We start from the raw sequence: 20,909 nt of genomic DNA on the forward strand, positions 1-20,909 counted from the left end.
CCCTAGAACTTTGGTCCTGGGCTTATCCAGCGTAGTCACCTCAGTTTATCTACCTTTGCCTGTTAAGTGTTTCTGATAAACTCCCCAGTTACCTCAGATCAATCTGAAACTTAAAAAGGCAGAGGAGTTTTTTATTTCGTGGAAAGAAAGAAAACATTTGTGATGGTGCCAGGATGTGTTAAGATGAAAAGAATATTGCCCCTTTGAAGTTCTGTCAGTTACTTATGTCACTTTATGGTTCATTGACTTTTCTTAACACACCGACGCTTCAGTGGGTCAGTTGGCTGGAAAAGAAACACAAGTTGTTTTGGGAACACGTGATGCAAAGAAAGACTTAGAAAGAGTGAACAGCGAATCAGGTATAAGTGAGAAGCATCCAAAAGTAATCATTTTTGTCACTAGGTTTCTACGGGTTGCTCTTTTTCTTTTTAATGTGGTCTCAAACAATGGGATCATTAGTTTAACTTTTATGGCGTAAATGGTTGCAACCACACATATTGTTATAGTCAGACTACAGAAAAAAAGTTATAATTTGAATCCACGAATACATCTTTATGATTTTTTAATAATCATTCTGTGAAGAAAGTAAGTTGCCATATTCTCTGTCTAGAGCGAATCTGGCTCTTCACAAACCAAATAATGACCCTTCCCTTCCTATAGATGTTTTCAGTGAAGGAGATGACATTCCAGAGTTAAGCCCTCCATCCACTTCACTTTAATGTGATTGCTTTGCTCAAACACCCAAAATTGTCTTCTGTTTCACGGTGGTTGCTATATCTACCAAAGGTCTGAAGATATTGACTTTAATAGATAATACAGTTCGTGGAGGAAGCAAAGAAGAAAGGAGACAAGAAGGGGGGAAGGAGAATGGAGAGTGGAGCTCCACTCCTCCTACTTCTTAGCGTGCGTGACCCTTAAAGGCCCTTCATTTCCTTGGGCTTCCTTTCCTTATCAGTAGAAGAACATTGAGCTAGTCCTGTGAACCATTTTTAATCTTTTTTTTTTTTTTACAGTGAAGCTCTTTTTTTTCTAAACAAAATCTATTGAGCCCACTATATAAACGGTAGACTACAGTTCCCAACAACTGATCTAAATGCATCTGATCTAATGCAAACTTGAGTCTTGCTATAAATATGTGTGAGTGCTGGATAAAGTAAAAATAAAAGAATTGTAAGTACAAGGTTGAGGTGAGACCGGGGAAGTCCAGCTTGCAGGAAATGCAGAGGGAATCTAATTCTACAAATGAAGCCTCAGATGCAGAGAGGGATTTGGGCCATGACATAGATTCTCATGGTTTGGGGCTGGGATTTTAATCCCTGTGAGAGGAGATGACACTGTAGGCCTGTTGTAAGGTACTGGCAAGGACTGAAGCCTGTGCGTAAAGGCAGAAACTTGCAAGGGTGGCCTTCTCTGTTTAACAGGGAGTGGAAAAGCTGTCCATCTGCGACAGAAAGCAGTGAGGAAGTTCATCCTTGCATGGGGTCCTACATGGGGAAATGAAAAGTCTCTCTGGAGGAAATTGGAGCCAAGTCCTTTGCCACACATGGATGTAGATCTAAATTTATATGTCTTATATGATAAGTGAATTCTGAAAAAAATAAAATGGAAACTGGCCCAGGACCACAAAACCTGTGAAGCCCTAGCAAGTGTAATTACAAAAATATCTGGAGGGAAATATCCACAATCTAGCATGCATGGGCCTTCTAGAGGAAACAATAAGCCCCTAAAAATTGAGCTCCTGATAAAAACTACTAACCACGTGAGCTCATGAACCGTCGGAAAGGAAAGACAGCCAACCCACCAAACAAGAAGATTAGCAGCTTCAATAATTTTAGGTAATAGAACAATCTGAGAAAAACATAAAATGAGTATGTTTAGAATCCTTATGGAAATTAAAAGATAAATATCGTCATGAAAGAGAAGAGGCAGTATTGAAAAGGAACCAAACAGAAACTCTGGAAATGAAAAATTCACTCGTAGAGAGGCGCCTGGGCGGCTCAGTCAGTTAAGCATCCGCCTTCAGCTTAGGTCATGATCCCAGGGTCCTGCTTCTCCCTCTGCCTGCCACTCTCCCTGCTTGTGCTCTCTCGCTCTCCGTCAAACAAATAAATAGATAAAATCTAAAAAAAAAAAAAAAAAAAAAGGAAGAAAGAAGGAAAAATTTAGCCATAGATATTTAAAATTGAATAGGTGCGCTGAATGTCAAGTTTAAAAACACAGGTGAGGGGCACCTGAGTGGCTCAGTAGATTAAGCGTCCAACTCCTGATTTCAGCTCAGGTCATGATCTCAGGGTTGTGAGATCGAGCCCCACATCAGACTCTACACTGAACGTGGAGCCTGCTTAAGATTCTGTCTCTCCCTCTGTCCCCCTGCAACTCTCACATGTGTGCACTCTCTCTCTCTAAAAAAAAAATAATAATTAAAATAAATAAAAATAAAAACAGTTGAATAGAAAACACAGAAAGGTAGAAATGGAAAATGTTACAGGTAGAGTGAGAAGTTTCAACATATATCTACTACGAGTTCTAGAAGAAAATACGGGAGAGAGGCAAGTATTCAAAAAAGAATGCTTAAGAATGTTCCATAATTTTTGAAGACAAAAATCCTTAAATTCAGGAATCATAAATCCCAAGCAAAGTAAATCACTATAAATGCACATCTTACTAAGGCCAACCGTTGATAAGAGAAAGTCTTTTAAATCAGAGAGAAAAGACAAATTTCCTAGGAAGGAAAAACAGTTAAGTGGGCAGCACAGTTAAGTGGGCAGCAGACTTCCCCTTGGCTAGGAAATCTCTTGAAAGTGCTAAGAGAAAACAACAATCAGTCTAGAACTTTCTGCCCAACCAGCCTTTCAAGATTCTACTTTATACAAACCCCTGAATATAAACCAGACAAGGTATAATCCTACTACTAAGTTACATAATAAAAACAATTATTTATGTCCCAAACTGTAAGGTGTGGCCACTGTTGGAGAGACTACTTTGGAATAAATAAAATGGCTCCACTAGAGGATTACAGAGAGAGAAGCCACACATCAAATCCATTCATTGCATCAATCACTGTAGTCAAGTAGGTAAGTTACTTGAACAAAGAAGTTCCAGGCCGACTTACACAATGTGCCATGGGAGATTATCAGGGAGAGTCAACGTTATAAATACAAGACATCTAAAATACGGTGGAATCTTTATAATGATTCATAAAGAGGGAGTGGCCGTGAAAACCTTTGGCCCCCCCACCCTGGTTATCACATGGAAAAACACCTCTAAGGGGAGTGGCGCACTCTTGTTTTTTCAAAAGAATGTGTTCCAAATTTATGACCTCTCTGTGATGACAGGTGGCCATCAGTGGTCAGCCTGCAAATGCTTTCAAAATAATAAACACACTTCACCCCTCCTTTAAGGAAAAGGTGATTGTGAAATGAGTGAGAACACAATTCATGTTTGAAAGAGATTAGTGCGGTGGAGAGGGCATTTCGGAAGCACTTATTTGGAAATGTTTCCACTGTCACTGCGTTGCCAATAATGATACTGCCCATTAAAACAATACTCTCTTGCCTAAATTTTGATCACCTCACTCAGTTAAGCTGAGAATCTGTTCAAAACAGGGGAAGTGTTAAAAAGAAAACCACAGGCCCAAAACAGTATCACTTAGACCAAGTCCCCAAACTAGGGCTTAATACCTAACCTAATTGCAATTTCAGCTTCCCCCAGAAATGAGTCTTAATCAGTCAGAAGGGAATTTTCTGATCAGCACCAATGAGGTCCTCTGTCACCTGGGCCCTCCATCTCCCAAAAGATGAGGTAATCACCTAACAAGACCTCCTGCCCTTCCCCACGTGGAAGGTGACCTTGCCTGGACCAGTCCTTTCTTTTGCTAGTAACTTCCTTGCCCCACCTTCCTTCCTATGACAACTTTCCATTCTGTACCCCTCCTCAGAGCTCCCCTCTACTTGCCAGGTGGGATGCTGCCCAATTTATGAATCACTTCATAAAGCCAATTAGATCTTCAAAGTTTAAAAAATAATAAAACAATGCTGTCTGCACACCTTTAAAACTCGGAAACAGGGGCACCTGAGTGGCTCAGTCGGTTAAGTGGCTGCCTTCGGTTCAGGTCATGATCCCAGAGTCCTGGTATCGAGCCCCGTGTCAGGCTCCCTGCTCAGAGGGGAGCCTGCTTCTCCCTCGCCCTCTGCCTGCTGCTCCCCTTGCTTGTGCTCTCTCTCTCTCTGTCAAATAAATAAATAAATAAAATCTTTAAAAAAAAAGTTGCCCCAAAGTATGTATGAGTGGGGTTAACACAAGGCTTCCTCTCTTTCTCTCGTTCTTGAATGCAGAAATCCACTGCTGTAGCATGAGAGACCCTGATTCACCCCCATGGCCAGCACTGTTCCACGGAACCATGGACAGCTCATATTATCTTTTCTCTGCCCAGCGGTACCCCCTTTCCATACTCCCCAGCTCTCTCTCACGTTTTCTATTTTGAATGGCCCAACTGAGACCTGCCATTGGCAATACCAACCTTGTCCAGCCCAGAGTATAAAGTGTTCTGGCCCCCACAGATCTCACTTTTGGGGATCTTCCCCCAAAAATGTTTTTTTTTTAGTAACAGTAGAGTCTGTGTAGATTAGCTGTAAGTTTTTGTGATTTCCATGATTCACTGGGAATTCTATGGTGGTTTCTCTTAAGGATCAGAGGAAACTACAGAAAAGGTTGCTTACTTTTAGATCTAGTGTGTATGCCTGATACCTTGAAAGTTGTGCTGTCCACGTGGACAGCCTTTTCAGGTCCAAGAAGTATACTGAAGTGACAGATATCCCAGATTCATGGATGTTTCTCAAATTATAATAATTTATTGAGCACTTCAGTTATGCCAGGTGCTGTGATAAGCACTCTCAGAGATTACCTCTTCGCCTCCTCACAGATGCCCTGTGAGTTGGAGGCTGGACTGTCCCCATCACACAGAGGCAGTACACGTGGCCCAGGCAGGGAAGTGTCTTCCCCAGGGTCCCATGTTAGGCAGTAGCAAAGCCAAAGTGGTCTAAATCCTGAGACTCTGCATTAACTTCTATATCTATTAAAAACCTCATTTTCAGTTTTTAGAAACGAGTTAGCAACGTGAAAATTACTTTCAACAATAAAGAGTATGTTGTTTGAACAGGTTTCCAGAGCATCTGGAGCCACTTGAAATTTGCAATGTGTCCCTACATTTCTGGATGGCTGTTAAAATGCTTACTGTACTTTAATTTGCAGGCCCAAGAAGCTAATATTAAAGGCTTTCAAACAGTATTGGTTCATCTTTAAAGACACATCTATAGCCTACTTTAAAAATAAGGAACTTGAGCAAGGAGAACCAGTAGAAAAACTAAATCTTAGAGGTAAGAGAGTCCTACATCTGGGTATGGCTTGTCATGACCCAGCCATGAAAGCCAACCTCCTAGTCAATGAAGTAGGGCTTACTTCCAGAGGAACCTCTCTATTTCACTGGTTTCCACTTGGCAGCCTGCCTGCAGCGCCCTTCCCCATGGAGCATGAGCCTGGAATATGGTGCGATAAATGTGATTATTTGCATTCTGCTCTCCCTTCTTCCCCGGTGTATCCAAGTCTGCGGAGTGGTGGTAATTGGTGTCATCCATGTACTACATGAGGCATTGTAGGATCCTGAAAAGCTTTCTAAATTCCAGAATGGTTGTTTAATTCAATGTCACTTTAGTTTCTGTTCTAATTTCTGAAAGTGGCTGTGAGTGTGCTGGTAACTCCATTAACTGAAATATTTAATTAACCAGTGTACTCAATTCCCTTATCATTGTGACAGTAAGAGAATTCCCTCTACTTTGGTTTATTTAAAAGTTCATATTCATAGCTCCATGTTACTATGAGTTAGCATAGCCAAATTGACCTGGAAAATGAATTCAGTTTATGAGATACTTAAGAAAATCATAACAGAAGATATTTTCTCTTATCCATGTGAATTGTTCATGAGTCTTATTTAGTTACCCTTTAGTTAATGTTGTCTGCTTGCTCCTCAGTTTTTCAGAGGAAAACCAAATCTGAAGGGCTTATGTTCAAAGTGTTTCTTTTAGAGGCACACCTGATTTATATAACATATTTCTCAGAGCTCAATTTTGTCCCTGCCTTTTATCATTCAGGCTGTGAGGTTGTGCCAGATGTCAACGTAGCAGGGAGAAAATTTGGAATCAAGTTACTAATCCCTGTTGCTGATGGTATGAATGAAGTGTATCTGAGATGTGACCATGTAAGTAAAAAAAAAAAAAAAAAAATGCTAAGTCCTTTACCTTTCTTAAGCCTAAGGACAAACCAGCTGAGATGTCTTCTCCAATGAGAACACTCATTGGTCAGTTATTGCTTTGTAACAAACAACCACAAAATCAAACAACATATACCAATAAACATTTGCCTCTGAAACATCGACGAGTAGGCCGGGGCTCAGATGATCCAACCTCATGTCATCTGGACGGATCTGCTTCTAGTTGTAGGTCTGGCTAGGCTTGGCTCCTGGCTCAAAGTTAAGCTCCTTGTATTTATTCTGGGTGCCAGGCTGCCTGGGGAGGCTCTGCTCACAGTGATGGCAGAAGTGCAAGAGAGGAATTACAAACATGGCAGACCTCCTAAAGCTTGGGCCGGCAAGTAGTACACTGTTATTTCCACCCACATTCCATTGGCTAAAGCAAGTCCATGGTGGGGCTCAAAGTCAAGAGGTGGGAAATTACACTCTGGCTCCAGTGAGACAGACTGTAAAATCCCACGGCAAAAACTGTGGATACCAGGAGGATGAAGACTGAGGTCAGTAATTCAGTGCACCACAATGACTATTGCTCTGAAGAATTCCTCTCTTCGGCTGCATCCCCTCAGCTTCTAGCACTGTGCCTCTTGGCTCCCTGAGGTAAAAAATAAACACAAGGGGCAGGGGCGCCTGGGTGGCTCAGTCGTTAAGCGTCCGCCTTCGGCTCAGGTCATGATCCCGGGGTCCTGGGATCGAGCCCCACATCGGGCTTTCTGCTCCGCGGGAAGCCTACTTCTCCCTCTCCCACTCCCCCTGCTTGTGTTCCCTCTCTCCCTGTGTCTCTCTCTGTCAAATAAATAAATAAAATCTTAAAAAAAAAAATGAACACAAACGTTCAAGAGCAATAGAGGCCACCACTGACTGGTTCAGAGCCCATCAGTGGACCTGATTCCTCCCTTGGGATTAGAATCTTTACTAAGGATAGGCCAGGGTAGACATAGTATGGGAAATCAGTTCATGATCTTTTTCCTCCCTTCCTTCTGTCATAGAGATCAGACATGATATGAACATGGAAATAGGTATCAAGGAAGGCAGTCAGGTAGCTTGGGTTTTCACCTGTCTGTCCTCCATGGTGCTCCTGTGTCCTTGGTTCATCTTTCAATGCAAAGTTCTCTGCATGGAATGGATCACAACTGACATTCCTATTCTCTAGCCCCTTAGCATAGAGAAACTCAACCCAGGACTCAAGAGCTCTTGGTGAGTGTTAAATTAGGTGATTGACAGCCACTCAGAATATGTGGCACTTCACATCTTTCTTTGCTTGGTAGGTGACAGTTTCGTGTATTGTAGAGATGAAAAGCCCACATCCTGTTCTGTTCCCAGCGGGGTGGCTTTGCACTTGAATTTGTGTCTCAGCCCTCTGATGTTTGCTGCAGGAGAATCAGTATGCCCAGTGGATGGCTGCCTGCATCCTGGCATCGAAGGGCAAAACCATGGCAGACAGCTCCTATCAGCCAGAGGTCCTCAACATCCTTTCATTTCTGAGGATGAAAAACCGGAACTCAGCATCTCAGGTGGCTTCCAGTCTTGAAACCATGGACATGAACCCTGAATGTTTTGTGTCACCTCGGTGTGCAAAAAAACACAAGTCAAAGCAGGTACTGCTAATCTTGTTGGAGCAATTATTTCAGTAAACTCTATTTTCTGGGGTAAAATGAGGAATTAAAATGATCGAGGCCATCATGAAAAATCGGCTGATGGGGATTTTTGACTATGGACTCAGTATTAGACGATGTTAAGAAATTACTGTTCCTTTTGTTAGCGCTGACTGCCGCTAACTGTACATGGCAGTAGTCCCAGATTTCATTAAAATTATTAAATCCCACAAATTAAAAATGTAAATTATGCTTCCATTAGAGGGGGTTAAAAGTTACACAGATAAACTGATATAAGAGGAACCATTGTCCACGGACACCATACATATTCCAGAAAGAGGGACCCAGAACTCTCCATCTCCATGAACCTTAGAGTTTAGGTGTTTGCTGATGTTGTTCCTTCTTCTCCTCAGTGATTTATGTGTTTTATAGAAGGACAGAGAGGAACAGAGGATGAATGAATGGGAATGAATTGTCTTTGTAGAGTTGCAGTTGGGCCTTGCATTTATTTTTCTCACTGGGGATCTGAGCTAAAGGGATGATTACAGAACAGTTAAGTGTATGCCAAGGACGGTTCAACGTTTTCCACTTCTGCTTAGCTGGCAGCCCGGATTCTAGAAGCCCACCAGAATGTGGCCCAGATGCCGCTGGTCGAAGCCAAGCTGCGGTTTATCCAGGCCTGGCAATCTCTACCTGAATTTGGCCTCACCTACTACCTTGTCAGGTGATCACAGTGTTCACTTGCCTCTCTCACTTCCTATTTGTTTCTAAGTGCCTTTCTTGGAGCCCAGTTTATTCCCAGTCTAGAATGTAGAACTCTTTTTAATTTTAGAATACTGTCCTCTCGGGCGCCTGGCTGGCTTAGTCAGTTAAGCATCTGCCTTCGGCTCAGGTCATGATCCCAGGGTCCTGGGATCGAGCCCCACATAGGGGCTCCCTGCTCAGCGAAGAGTCTGCTTCTCCCTCTCCCTCTGCCCCTCCCTGCAGCTTGCGCGCTCTCTCTCTCTATCTCAAATAAGTAAATAAAATCTTTAAAAAAATAATAAAGAACACAGTCCTCTCACAAATGGCCCAAACACATTGGCTGCTCGTAACGATCTTCCACACCTTCTCTTCACAGTACTTCCCTGGGCTCCCTGCTTCTCCCTTTGTTCCCCTAAGTTTTCAAGTTGGCTGCTAGAGTGATCCTTTTAAGACCTGAGTCAAACCATAGCAGGCGTCTGCCCAGAACCATCTGAAGGCCTCCTGGCTCACGCAGGGTATAAGCCAAATCCTTACAATGGCCCTGTACGACCTTAGCTCTGGGATTTCACATCCTCTGCCCCTCCTTTATGGTGCCCAGCCACCCTGGCCTCCTGGCAGGTCCTTGAGCATGCCCCCAAAAAAAGGAAAAAAAGAAAAAGAAAGCTGCAGCCTTCCACTGGCCGTGCCCTCTCCCTACAGCTCTTTCCCCGGATACCCATGGGGCTCATTCCTCACAGACATCTTTAATCAAATGTCCTTTCCCGCTGCAGTCTTCCCCGACTCGCTTTTTAAAACTGTAACCACCCCATTGCCAGTATTCCCTGTCCCCCTTCTACGCTTTATTTTCCTTCATGATCCTTATCTGCCATATATATTTCACTTATTCATGACCCTCTTCCCGGCTAGAATACAAGCTCCATGAAGTTAGACATTTTCTATCCAATTAGGTCACTAATGTATTCCCTGTGCCTAGAAGGGTGCCTGGCATACACAGCTGATTTTAAATTCATTGACTTGACCCTCTCTCACTTTGCTTTCCTCTGATGTCAGTTTCACATAAAGATGTCTGCAGGACAGCCTCAATTCTCTCCATTCTTCATATTCCCTTCCTATCACAGTAAAAAATCCATTCTGTAGAAAAGTTAATCCCTCGCTGTCCATTCTTTGGATATCATTTAGAAATGTTCCTATTATCTTCAAGAGATTGTAGTAAGAATGACCATCATATTATAGGAAGCAGTTGCCTCTTTTAATTCATATTAATTTTTTTTTTTAGATTTAAAGGAAGCAAGAAAGATGATATTCTGGGAGTTTCATATAATAGGTTGATTAGAATCGATGCAGCCACTGGGATTCCAATTACAACATGGAGATTCACAAATATGAAACAGTGGAACGTCAACTGGGAAATCCGACAGGTACACTAAAAGTTTTCTGTGTATTCAGTGTTGAGGCTATAAATGTGTGTTCCATCAGAGTTGTAGATTACTCTGTTCATATATGTAGAACTCAGAAACCACAAGCGTGTGCCAGTTGTCTGCTAAACTAATCATAGGCAGTTCTGGGCAGTTCACTAACAAGTACAGGCCAAATCGTTTTGAATTAACACCACAAGTTGGCTTAGCCTCCATCTGGAGTTTCCATACAGACTCTAAAACTGCTGAGCAGTTTGATTAGTTTCCTTCAGCTCAGCATAGGATTATGTAAGATGCTGATAACTGCTTAGCAGAAATTGTCTGAGATGGGGCTGTCATCCAAAATGATTCCAAAAAGGCTTCATCTGACTGGCTGCCAAGAGGTCTAACCTGTCGAGGACTCAGAGGCTCAACTGCCCACCTGGAGAGCATTCCAGTCCCCAAAGGGAAAAACTGCTAGAGAAGCAAGGGACATGAGCAGGGATGACTGAGGAAAGCTTTGCCTCCTGAGTTAAGGAGCCCCCAAAACCTCTGTCTCCCATCAATTGCAGTTGCACCCCAGGGGGCTAAGGTCAAGCCAGGTCTATAGCATGGGAAATTCTAGATCAAGTCAGAGGCACCTTAGCATCCAGCTGATTTAAAACACTCTGATGGGGTGCCTGGGTGGCTCAGTTGGTTAAGTGACTGCCTTCGGCTCAGGTCATGATCCTGGAGTCCCGGGATCGAGTCCTGCATCAGGCTCCCTGCTCAGCAGGGAGTCTGCTTCTCCCTCTGACCCCCCCCCATGCTCTCTCTATCTCATTCTCTCTCTCAAATAAATAAAATCTTTAAAAAAAATTCTGATGTTGCTGATCTAGAATTCTCATTTCTCCTTCGTTTTCTCATTTTTCCGGTAGAAAGCCTAGAGGGATGGGAGGAGACTCACACCTTTTTTTAAAGAACTGTGGATTCCTCTCAGCAGGGCTGTTAACCATGGGGGCACTCATTTATAGAATAAAAGTTTGAGGGCGCCTGGGTGGCTCAGTTGGTTAAGCGACTGCCTTCGGCTCAGGTCATGATCCTGGAGTCCTGGGATCGAGGCCCACATCGGGCTCCCTGCTCAGCAGGGTGTCTGCTTCTCCCTCTGACCCTCTTCCCTCTCGTGCTCTCTATCTTTCATTCTCTCTCTCTCTCGAATAAATAAAAATAAAATCTTTAAAAAAAAAAAAGAATAAAAGTTTGAGATTCGGTGACCTCTCAGGCAGTGGCTCTAAAACCTTGTTGCATATCAGCATCACCTGGGAGCTTTAACACCCTGCTGCCCGGACCACACCGCAGACCCATCAAATCCCAGTCTCTGGGAGTGGGAGCCTGGCAGCAGCTTTTAAAGGTCCACCGGTGATTCCAATGGGCAACCAAGGTTGAGAACCAGTGAAATCTGTTTCTTCCAGTGTTTAGAGTTTATGACTTTCAGCTGGGAAGGGGTGCAGGGCTGTTGGGTGTACGAAAATTCAGGTGAGCCTTTTAGTCTCCATTAAAGAGTCTGCAAAGCTCCCTGCCCCTTGACAGAGAGAGTGCTTAGGAAGTTCTTAATGTCTAAACATGAGCGACCAAAAAGAACCATGTGTGTTGGGAGCTGGAATGTTTTGCCAGGTGTGCAGCATAGTTGAGACCACAAGAGGGCGCACAGAGAGCAAAGACTTGTTGACTGTAAGCGTTTAATGGAAGTGGTGATTGGGGTTTTTTTTGGTTGGGTGGGGTTTTTGTGGATTTGGCGGGGAGGAGGGGAGGGAAATCATCTATAAGCCACCTAAGCAGTCCTCAGCTCTGGGGTCATCACAAGGCAGTTTTTGTCTTTTTTTTTAAGATTTTATTTATTTGACAGAGAGAGAGAGACAGTGAGAGTGAACACAAGCAGGGGGAGTGGGAGAGGGAGAAGCAGGCTTCCCGCTGAGCAGGAGCCCAGTGTGGGGCTCCATCCCAGGACTGCCGGATCATGACCTGAGCGGAAGGCAGACGCTTAACGACTGAGCCACCCACATGTCCCTTTCACAAGGCAGTTTTTTCCTCATTTTCCTTGAAATGTTTAAGCTTACCTGTGCCTTCCTCTTCCAGGTGGCAATCGAATTTGACCAGAACGTCTCCATCGCGTTCACCTGCCTGAGTGCGGATTGCAAGATCGTTCATGAATACATTGGGGGCTACATTTTCTTGTCCACTCGGTCTAAGGACCAGAATGAGACCCTTGACGAGGACCTGTTCCACAAGCTGACTGGTGGTCAGGAATGAAGCAAAACCGACCTGCCTACACACAGAGGGGGAGCCAAGGATGGTCCTTCCTGGACAGATGGGATCCTTGGCTCGCACGGTGTGTACACTGCAGACTGACAGCACATACTCACCACTGGTCACTCACACAAGGATCCGCATCCCATTTCAGACACACTGCCTAGCATATCCTGTTCCTTTCTTTACCTTGTCCTACCAGTGATGGAAGGGGCCTCAGCTGCCTTTTCTGTAAAATGGGTGGGTGGGAAACGGGCTAGTAGACAAAGATTGCGCTGTGGCCCAGCGTGGAGCTACAGTTCTGTGACTTGCAGACCCTGCAGGTCTATGGCTAGAAGTCACCAGAATGCTTCTCTGCTTTGTCGCTAAGTCAGCGAAAGACAGAAAGGTCGAAAGCACAGGTAGCCAGGGATGGATCTTATTCCATAACTCAGGTATAAAAAGTACTTTGTCTTTCCTAACAGAACCTCTTTTAGCTCCTATCTTGTGAAAATGGCAGAGGGAGTCCCCACACACATATAGACTTTCTCCCTATAGGTCAAGGCCTGGGGGTGGCGAGGGGAGAGGTGGAGTTACCTGGTGCTGGTTGGTGACAAGGGGTCAGAGCAGTGAGCTTCCAGGTCATCAGTTCACAGTGACTTCCACGGAGGTGACTACTGCCCCATCTGGCCTTGGACTTTGGTCCCGCTCAGGTTACTTCTACCACTTGCAAGGCCTATTCCGTTCCTGAGGGTCCCTCGCCATCTTTAAGTCTTTCCGGATGACAGGGGTGACACAGAGGTATGGGGAAAGCCATTCCTCAACGACGCTGCAGGTCTCAACTGCTGTTCCTCTAAGCTGGGGCTCAGGAAAATGGGTCCAGTTCTCTCTGTTTATAAAAACCACCTCCCCACGTCAGGACTTACTATGGGGTCTCCCTCCCAGCTGGTCAGAGAGAGAAGGACAAGCCCATTCTCAAAGACCACCAAGTTCAAGGGCTGATGGCTTCCCCCCACCTGGCTTCTGTGTACATTTCGTCAATCAGGAGCCAATAACAGACTTCTGTTTTCTCTGCTTTTCGCTCTGTCATCTCTGCGTCAAGACATGGGCATGAGCCAGGTAATCACTGCCTCAGTTGTCATTTTCTGCTTTGGTTTGTCAGCTTTGGGAGGAGTGGGTTTTGAGAAGGAAAGAAGTGATATCCGGGGCAGAGGGAAATATCAGATGGTATTTTAATTATGTTTTTATGAATGTTCTGCTGCCACAGAAAGGGCTTGGGCTGCAAGGGTAAAGCAGAGGCTCCATTTCCATTTTGAAATTCTTCTAGGATGCAAAACTCTGGGGGCCTGGCCCGAGCTCAGATGCCCCAAAGTATCACCTGTTGCTTTCTTTTGAGACCAGAGATCTTCCACAGCTCTAGGAGACACATTAGGACAGCCTTGTCTAGGGAACCCCCAGGCCCTGAGCTGGAAGCTGTTACTAGAAATTCCTCTTTCAGCCTCTCCTTAGGGGTGAAGGTTCATGAAACTCCCCAGGCACCAGGTGAACTTCCGAGGCCTCGCTTAAAGCTTGGACGTGGCTTAGGCACTTGGCAGATCTGGTCCACGTCATAAAGAACTTAGTTTGAAATGTTTTGTATAGAAACTAGTGCGGAGCATACTGTTCAACTTGGTGTTGGTCATTTCTGTATAGTCTTGGGCTCTATAATTTTAGAACCTAAGTCAGGCCTTTAAGAGTATGTCAGGCCCGGGGCACCTGGGTGGCTCAGTCGTTAAGGGTCTGCCTTCAGCTCAGGTCATGATCCCAGAGTCCTGGGATCGAGCCCTGCATCAGGCTCCCTGCTCTGTGGGAAGCCTGCTTCTCCCTCTCCCTCTGCCTCTCTCCCCAGATTGTACTCTCTCTCTCTCAAATAAATAAATAAAATCTTAAAAAAAAAAAAAAAAGGGCGCCTGGGTGGCTCAGATGGTTGAGCATCTGCCTTCGGCTCAGGTCATGGTCCCAGAGTCCTGGGATCGAGTCCCGCATTGGGCTCCCTGCTCCTTGGGAGCCTGCTTCTCCCTCTGCCTCTCTCTCTCTCTCTCTCTCTCTCTCTCTCTCTCTCTGTCTTTCATGAATAAATTAAAAAATCTTTAAAAAAAAAAAAGAAAAGCACGTCAGGCCCTACATGAAACTAGTGCTCCTGGATGTCACATTTGACCTGTCTGCTGCCCAGTATAGCTCTACATCATTTACCAAAGCTAGACCTTTAGTGTGACCCTCATCCTTAGCTTTTCATGGTTGTCTGACATTTCCATGAAAACATTCAAAGGAGTTGACTGGTTTTAACCAAACTTTCTGGGGAACATTTCTTCCCTGACCTCACTGCCATATCCCAAAGGAATAAACAAGTGTGATAAGAAAACTTTAAATGCTGCTATTCCAAAAAGCAACTTAAGGACTTCTTTTCACATTGGGTGCAAAAGGTCATCTGACTCCCTGTGATGAAATTTTAAATTAATGTGTGCCTTTCAGCCTCATATGCTTTCTTATCTACACTAGATGGGGAAATCTGCATTTATTATTATTTTATAGGACTTTTTTAAATAAACGCTTTATATGGATTTGAGTATGGTCTGGTTGCGTCCTCTCCACTCTGCTCACTCTAAAAAGGTGAATATTTTCTTCCCCATGAAAAAGGAATGCGGGGCGCCTGGGTGGCTCAGTCGGTTAAGCGACTGCCTTGGGCTTGGGTCATGATCCTGGAGTCCCGGGGTCGAGTGCCGCATGGGGCTCCCTGCTCAGCAGGGAGTCTGCTGCTCCCTCTGACCTTCTTCCCTCTCATGCTCTCTCTCTACCATTCTCTCTCTCTCTCAATAAATAAATAAAAATCTTTATAAAGAAAAAGAAAAAGGAATGCAACTTTCAGGTTTAAGGCATACTTTCCCTCACAATTCCAAGATCCGAGCCCATTCTTCCCAGTGAGATTGACTTAGAAACCTCACTTCACCGTTGGCCTCAACTCCTTTCCCACTGAAAGTCCCTAGATTTCCTGACATCATGAGCTCTTTTTTCCCAGGTCTACCTTTTGGAAAAAGCACCAGAAATCAAAGAACTATCCAGAGGCGGGAGAGCATTGGAGGGCCTCTTGATTTGAGGGACGAATGTCCAGGACGGTTCTTTGATTTAGTGGTAGAGGGTCCGTAACAGATAGTGACATGCAGTTTATAGATGTCCCTTCACAATTCTCACATCAACCCATTGGTGGACAGGAACGGCTTGCCTTCTTATTTCACAAGAGAGAAAACAGGCTCAGAAGGTGAAGCACTTGCCTAAGGTCACACCACCAGTAAGCAGCAGAACCAGAATTCAAAGCCAGGTTCGTCTTACTAACACCATCCAAAGACACACATTGTTGGTGTTTTGGGTTGTGTTGTGTCTTTCCAGCCTTTATACCATCTCGTATACTGGTTTTTGTTTTTGTATTTTAATATGACATCTATTAAGTCATTCCATATTCATGGAAATTGACTAATTGATGAGAGATTCACTGAGCAAAAAAAAAGCTATTTAAGTGCTGGCTGAATGCAAAGTATGGGGCTATGATCCTGCCCAAAGACAACTTAAAACTTCTGATGTGGAATATGATGCCTCCCCTTTTAAAACATTTTTTTTCCTATCTTCACCCATTTCCTCCACCCTCCATCTCCCACGTCTGGCAACCATCAATCTATTCTATTTCTAGGAGTTTGTTTCTTTTAGATTTCACATATAAGTAAGATTATACAGTATTTGTCTTTTTCTGCCTGACTTATTTCACTTAGCATAATGCCCTCAAGGTCCATCCATGTTGTTGCAAATGGCAGGATTTCCCTCTTTTTTATGGCTGAATAATATTCCACTGTGTACATATACATATGTATTTTATCTTTATCCATTTACCCATCAATAGACAAGTTGTTTCCATATTTTGGCTGTTGTAAATAATGTTGCAGTGAACATGGGGATGCAGATATGTCTTCAAAACAGTGATTGCATTAGCCTGGTCAAAAAAGGAAACCAGAAGGGGACCTGGGTGACTCAGTTAAGCATCCAACTCCTGGTTTCAGCTCAGGTCATGATCTTAGGGTTGTGGGATTGAAACCCCCATCAGGTTCCACACTCAGCATAGAGTCTGCTTGGGATTCTCTCTCTCCCTCTGCCTGCCCCAACGCCGTCCCCCATGTGACCTCTAAAATAAATAAATCTTTACCAAAAAAAAGGAAGTGGTGCCTGGATGGCTCAGGCAGTTAAGCATCTGCCTTCTGCTCAGGTCATTAACGCCGGGGTCTGCCCCCCCACTCATGCTTGCTCACTCTCTCTCAAATAAAATCTTAAAAAAAAAAAAAAAGGAAAGTGAAACAACAATAGCAGAGGAAAATCCAAGCCCCTATCTGAGAGTGTATGTCTCCTCATCTGTAGAACAAGCATTTGGATTGTGTGGTTTCTTACAGCCCTTTGTACCCCAGCATTCTTTGGTTGTGGTCCCTTTTCCCCCACAATCAGGTTGAGGTACATCCCCTCCTCCTATGCACCATGCACATGCTTTTCTTCCGAAACTCTGCATCACTCTGCCACCACTGGCCCATTATCTGAGTCAGGACACATAGTTCTAGAACTCGAATTTCAGAGCAGGTTGACCGGCTGCCATGACAGTCAAGCCCCAGGGGCAAAATAGATACCAGGAGGCTAAACGGTTGTGCCAACCGACGTGAGAGCAAGTCAAATCTTGCTTCTGCACCCCCTCCCAAAGAATATTCTCAACAATGATAGGGCTATTATTACATGGCTTAAAGAATTAGAATGCCAACATGTATTAAGGGCTATCACTTGTGCTTCCCATGAGTCCTTTCAATTCAACTTCTAGATGCAATAGGTGTTGTCAACCTCATTGCACAATGAGGAAATGTGAAGTGGTTGCTGGTAAATGTTTAATACTCTGTGTGTAAGGGTCAGCAGGGGGAGACCTGATTCGCTGATTTTCCACCATAGCTGGCATGGTATCAGTGAACACAATTGGGAAGACATCCGAACACCCAGCCCTCTGACAGGGACAAGCCAGCTCTACCACATACCAGATCTGTTGTGGACAGAGAAGTCAAGCAGCTTGGCAAGGTCACCCAGCTAGAGTGTGGGAAGCCAGGATTTGAACCCAGACCTTCTGACTTGAGCTGTGCCCTTTAGTACTGCTCTTGATAATTCCGTGTGAATGGCGAGGCCCTCTTGAGCCAAGAGCCCTAGATTGTCTTTATTTCTGATAATCCCCTTGAGGTGATGTCGCCCCCCCAACCTATTCTTATAAGGCCTACAAAACTCCATAGACATTTTGTCCTTCATTTACATTATACCAGATTTCAAATGTCAAAATAGTGAAAATTTCTACTAAAAAATCTTCAGACTCCAACTGCTGGCCCACTTGTCCAATATGACATTTGATTGCAAATCTGGGTCAGAGGTGGCGTTCAGGAGTTGGGGAAAGAGTTCTGCCTTCTTCTCAGCAGAGAAAACACCAACCCATGACCGGAGACAACCCCCTCCACCCCCATCCCCACAAATGGTTGGCCCTGGTCCCGCCATTGCATATAAGCAATTAATGCTAATTCCACCAGAGAGAGGCGACTTTCCCTCAGGGACTGAGCTCTGCTTTTAGAGGCCAAGAGAAATGTTTTTATTCTGACATTTTCCTCCCTTTATAAATGGTTCTTTCAATCAGGCAGACATCAGAAGAGCAAATGGGCAGCCAAACACTTGGCAAGAAGCTGTTCAATAATCCATTCCTTATAACCTAAGCAAAGTTCATTCTAGGACAAGTGGCTACAAATGCTAACGTGCTTGGGGGTAGGTAATATACACAGGCGCATTCAGTCGGCTATGAGACCACAGGCATGTGGGAGGCATACCCTGCCTAGTACTGACATATCTTAACATATATGAATACATAGCTAATATATCTGAGAACCTAATGTTGGCTATGGGCCTACAGTCGTCAAGCCATGCTAGGTTTCAGCCAACTGTATTTCAACCAATTCACTTAAAAACACATATACAGGGGCACCTGGGTGGCTCAGTTGGTGGAGCGTCTGCCTTTGGCTCAGGTCATGATCCCGGGGTCCTGGGATTGAGCCCCGCCTTAGGCTCCCTGCTCAGTGGGGAGCCTGCTTCTCCCTCTCCCTGCTTGTGCTCTGTCTCGCTATCTCTGCCTCTCTCTCTCTCACATAAATGAATGAAATCTTTAAAATAGATAAATAATAAAAATAAAAGCACATGTATACACAAACACACACATATATACTATATTTTTATATTATATAAGCCATGTAGCTTATATAATATATAGTTGATATAACTTATTACATTTATTGTATATGTATGTACTAGTTACATATATTATGTACATTATATATAATAATATATAATATTTTATATTTATATTTTATATATTTATATGATTATATATAACTAATTATATATAACATTATATATTAAATACATATTAACAATAATATGTAAATACATCTAATTATAAATATATATATTTCTATCAGTTAAAATTGCTTAGCTACAAGAGACAGAAAATTGAAAATAATAGTGGCTCAAACAAAAGAGGCTTTTCTTCCTTCCACTGGAAATTCCAAAGGCAAACCCAGGCCAATAAAGCGTTATATACCATGTCAAGGACCCATGTCCTTTCATCTTTCCCATCCCCTGAGCACAACTTCTATTCACGAAGTCATCTCATGATCCAACACGGCTGCTTTAGCTCCAGGCATTATGTTACATGGCTTCAATGAACTACAGGGGAGGTTGAAATATTTGGCCTTTATTCAAAGTCACCATAGGCTCAACTAAAAATCAGAGTTCCTTTACTGATAAAAAGGGTGAGAACAGACACTAAGAAACAAGTAGCTCCCTCTGCCATAAGCACCTGCCGTGTGCTAGGTACTACGCTAGCTGCTAAGGATAATATAATCTAGCAAGAGACAGACATCTGAGCAAATAATGCTGTAATGTTATATAACAGGCATTATTCTTGATATGTTAAAAAGATACATGAGAGGGGCACCTGGGTGGCTCAGTTGGTTAAGCATCTGCCTTTGGCTCAGGTCATGATCCCAGGGTCCCAGGATCAAGCCCCACGTCAGGCTCTCTGCTCAGCAGGAAGCCTGCTTCTCTCTCTCCCACTCCCCTTGCTTGTGCTCTCTCTCTCTCTCTCAAACGAATAAATAAAATCTTTAAAAAAAAAAAAAAAGATAGGGTGCCCGGGTGGCTCAGTCGGTTAAGCGACTGCCTTCGGCTCAGGTCATGATCCCGGAGTCCCGGGATCGAGTTCCGCATCGGGCTCCCTGCTCAGCGAGGAACCTGCTACTCCCTCTGACCGTCCCCCCTCTCATGTACACTCTCTCTCTCTCTCTCTCATTCTCGCTCTCACAAATAAATAAATAAATCTTTAAAATAAATTTTAAAAAAAGACATATGAGAACAAAAGGAAGGGAGTAGTTTTGTTAGAGTCAAGAGCAAAGGAGGAAGGATTTCCCAGAGAAAGGGATATTTAGACTTGGTTTTGAAGGATGAGTAAGAGTTTTCTGAGTAGGGAGAAGGACAGGAATAAGGTCAAGCTTGGAAGAGAGGTCATCAGTAGCGAGAGAGCCAGTGACAGTTCCTATCTATGGGGTGCCATGATCAGACTTGCGTTTTAGGAATGTAAGTCTGGCAGCTGATGGAGAATGGATGGAGGAGGGTCACACCGGAAGCTGATGGGTCAGTTCAGAGGCTGCCTCTGATAGCCAAATTAAAAGACCCCGAAGACCAGAGCTAAGCCAGTGGAAAGAGGTAGGGAGAACTGAGAGCCGTTTCAGAAGTAAAATCAGCACACCGCGATTGTGGCCAACACTATCATTGACCTACCAACACAATTTTCCCTTCTTCCTTGCTAACAGGACCTTTTGGCTAAACCAATGTGTCCAGCCCCAGTGATGGATCTTAATGGTCTACACCAGTTGTGACAATCCTTGTCCCCAACTTCTGTTTCCTGTGCAGGTAGGAGTGGCCATGGTCCAGTTCTAACCAAATGAGGCCCAAGGGAAAGTATGCTGTGGAGATTTCTGGGGACGTTTTTTCTATCCTGAGAGAAGGGAGATGCAGCTGGCTTCACCTTCACCCTTTCCCGTTCTGCCTGCCTTGAATGTCTGGATATGATGCCTGTGGTTACAGCAATTATCTTGCAACCAGAAGGCAACAAGTTTGAGGATAAAGGAAATGCACTGAAGATGGGAGAGCCTAAAAACAGAAGAAGTCTGTGTCATCGTGGAGTGGCTGAAGGGATACCAACAGCTGCCTAATTGTGGACTCTGTTATACAAGAAAAATAAACAGATGTGTTTAAGCCACTATTAAGTGGGTTTTCTGTAACTTGCTGCTGAATATATTCCTGATTGGGGTGAATAGTAAAGAACTGAATTTGTAGAGTATTGGAGAAGAGGGTCAAGCTTGACCTATAGTGGATGGAAATCCAACTGGTAAATAAATATAAGGATACCGGAGAGAGGGGATGTCAGTGGACACAGCTAATAAGTTTGGTTTGGGGGACCCTAAGATC

At 44.0% G+C, this 20,909-nt stretch overlaps 1 protein-coding gene across 2 annotated transcripts in view; it reads left to right on the forward strand.

Moving 5' to 3' along the window:
• FERMT1 (fermitin family member 1) overlaps nt 1–20,481 on the forward strand; it is a 39,984-nt gene extending 19,503 nt beyond the window's left edge. Inside the window, exons 9-15 of one of the 2 annotated variants that reach the window (XR_003524885.1) lie at nt 5,251–5,375; nt 6,147–6,253; nt 7,678–7,899; nt 8,496–8,620; nt 9,917–10,058; nt 12,150–12,402; nt 20,352–20,481. Coding sequence is in view for 1 of the 2 variants with exons in the window: in XM_027623781.1 (XP_027479582.1) it covers nt 5,251–5,375; nt 6,147–6,253; nt 7,678–7,899; nt 8,496–8,620; nt 9,917–10,058; nt 12,150–12,323 (895 nt within the window). In the remaining variant the exon portion in view is untranslated. Of the gene's footprint in view, nt 1–5,250; nt 5,376–6,146; nt 6,254–7,677; nt 7,900–8,495; nt 8,621–9,916; nt 10,059–12,149; nt 14,133–20,351 lie in introns of those variants that run through there. The other variant, XM_027623781.1, reaches the window with a different exon arrangement.
• The last annotated feature ends 428 nt before the right edge of the window (nt 20,482–20,909 follow it).

The sequence above is a fragment of the Zalophus californianus genome, chromosome 8, assembly GCF_009762305.2.
Source record: "Zalophus californianus isolate mZalCal1 chromosome 8, mZalCal1.pri.v2, whole genome shotgun sequence".
In the NCBI taxonomy this organism is placed as follows: domain Eukaryota; kingdom Metazoa; phylum Chordata; class Mammalia; order Carnivora; family Otariidae; genus Zalophus; species Zalophus californianus.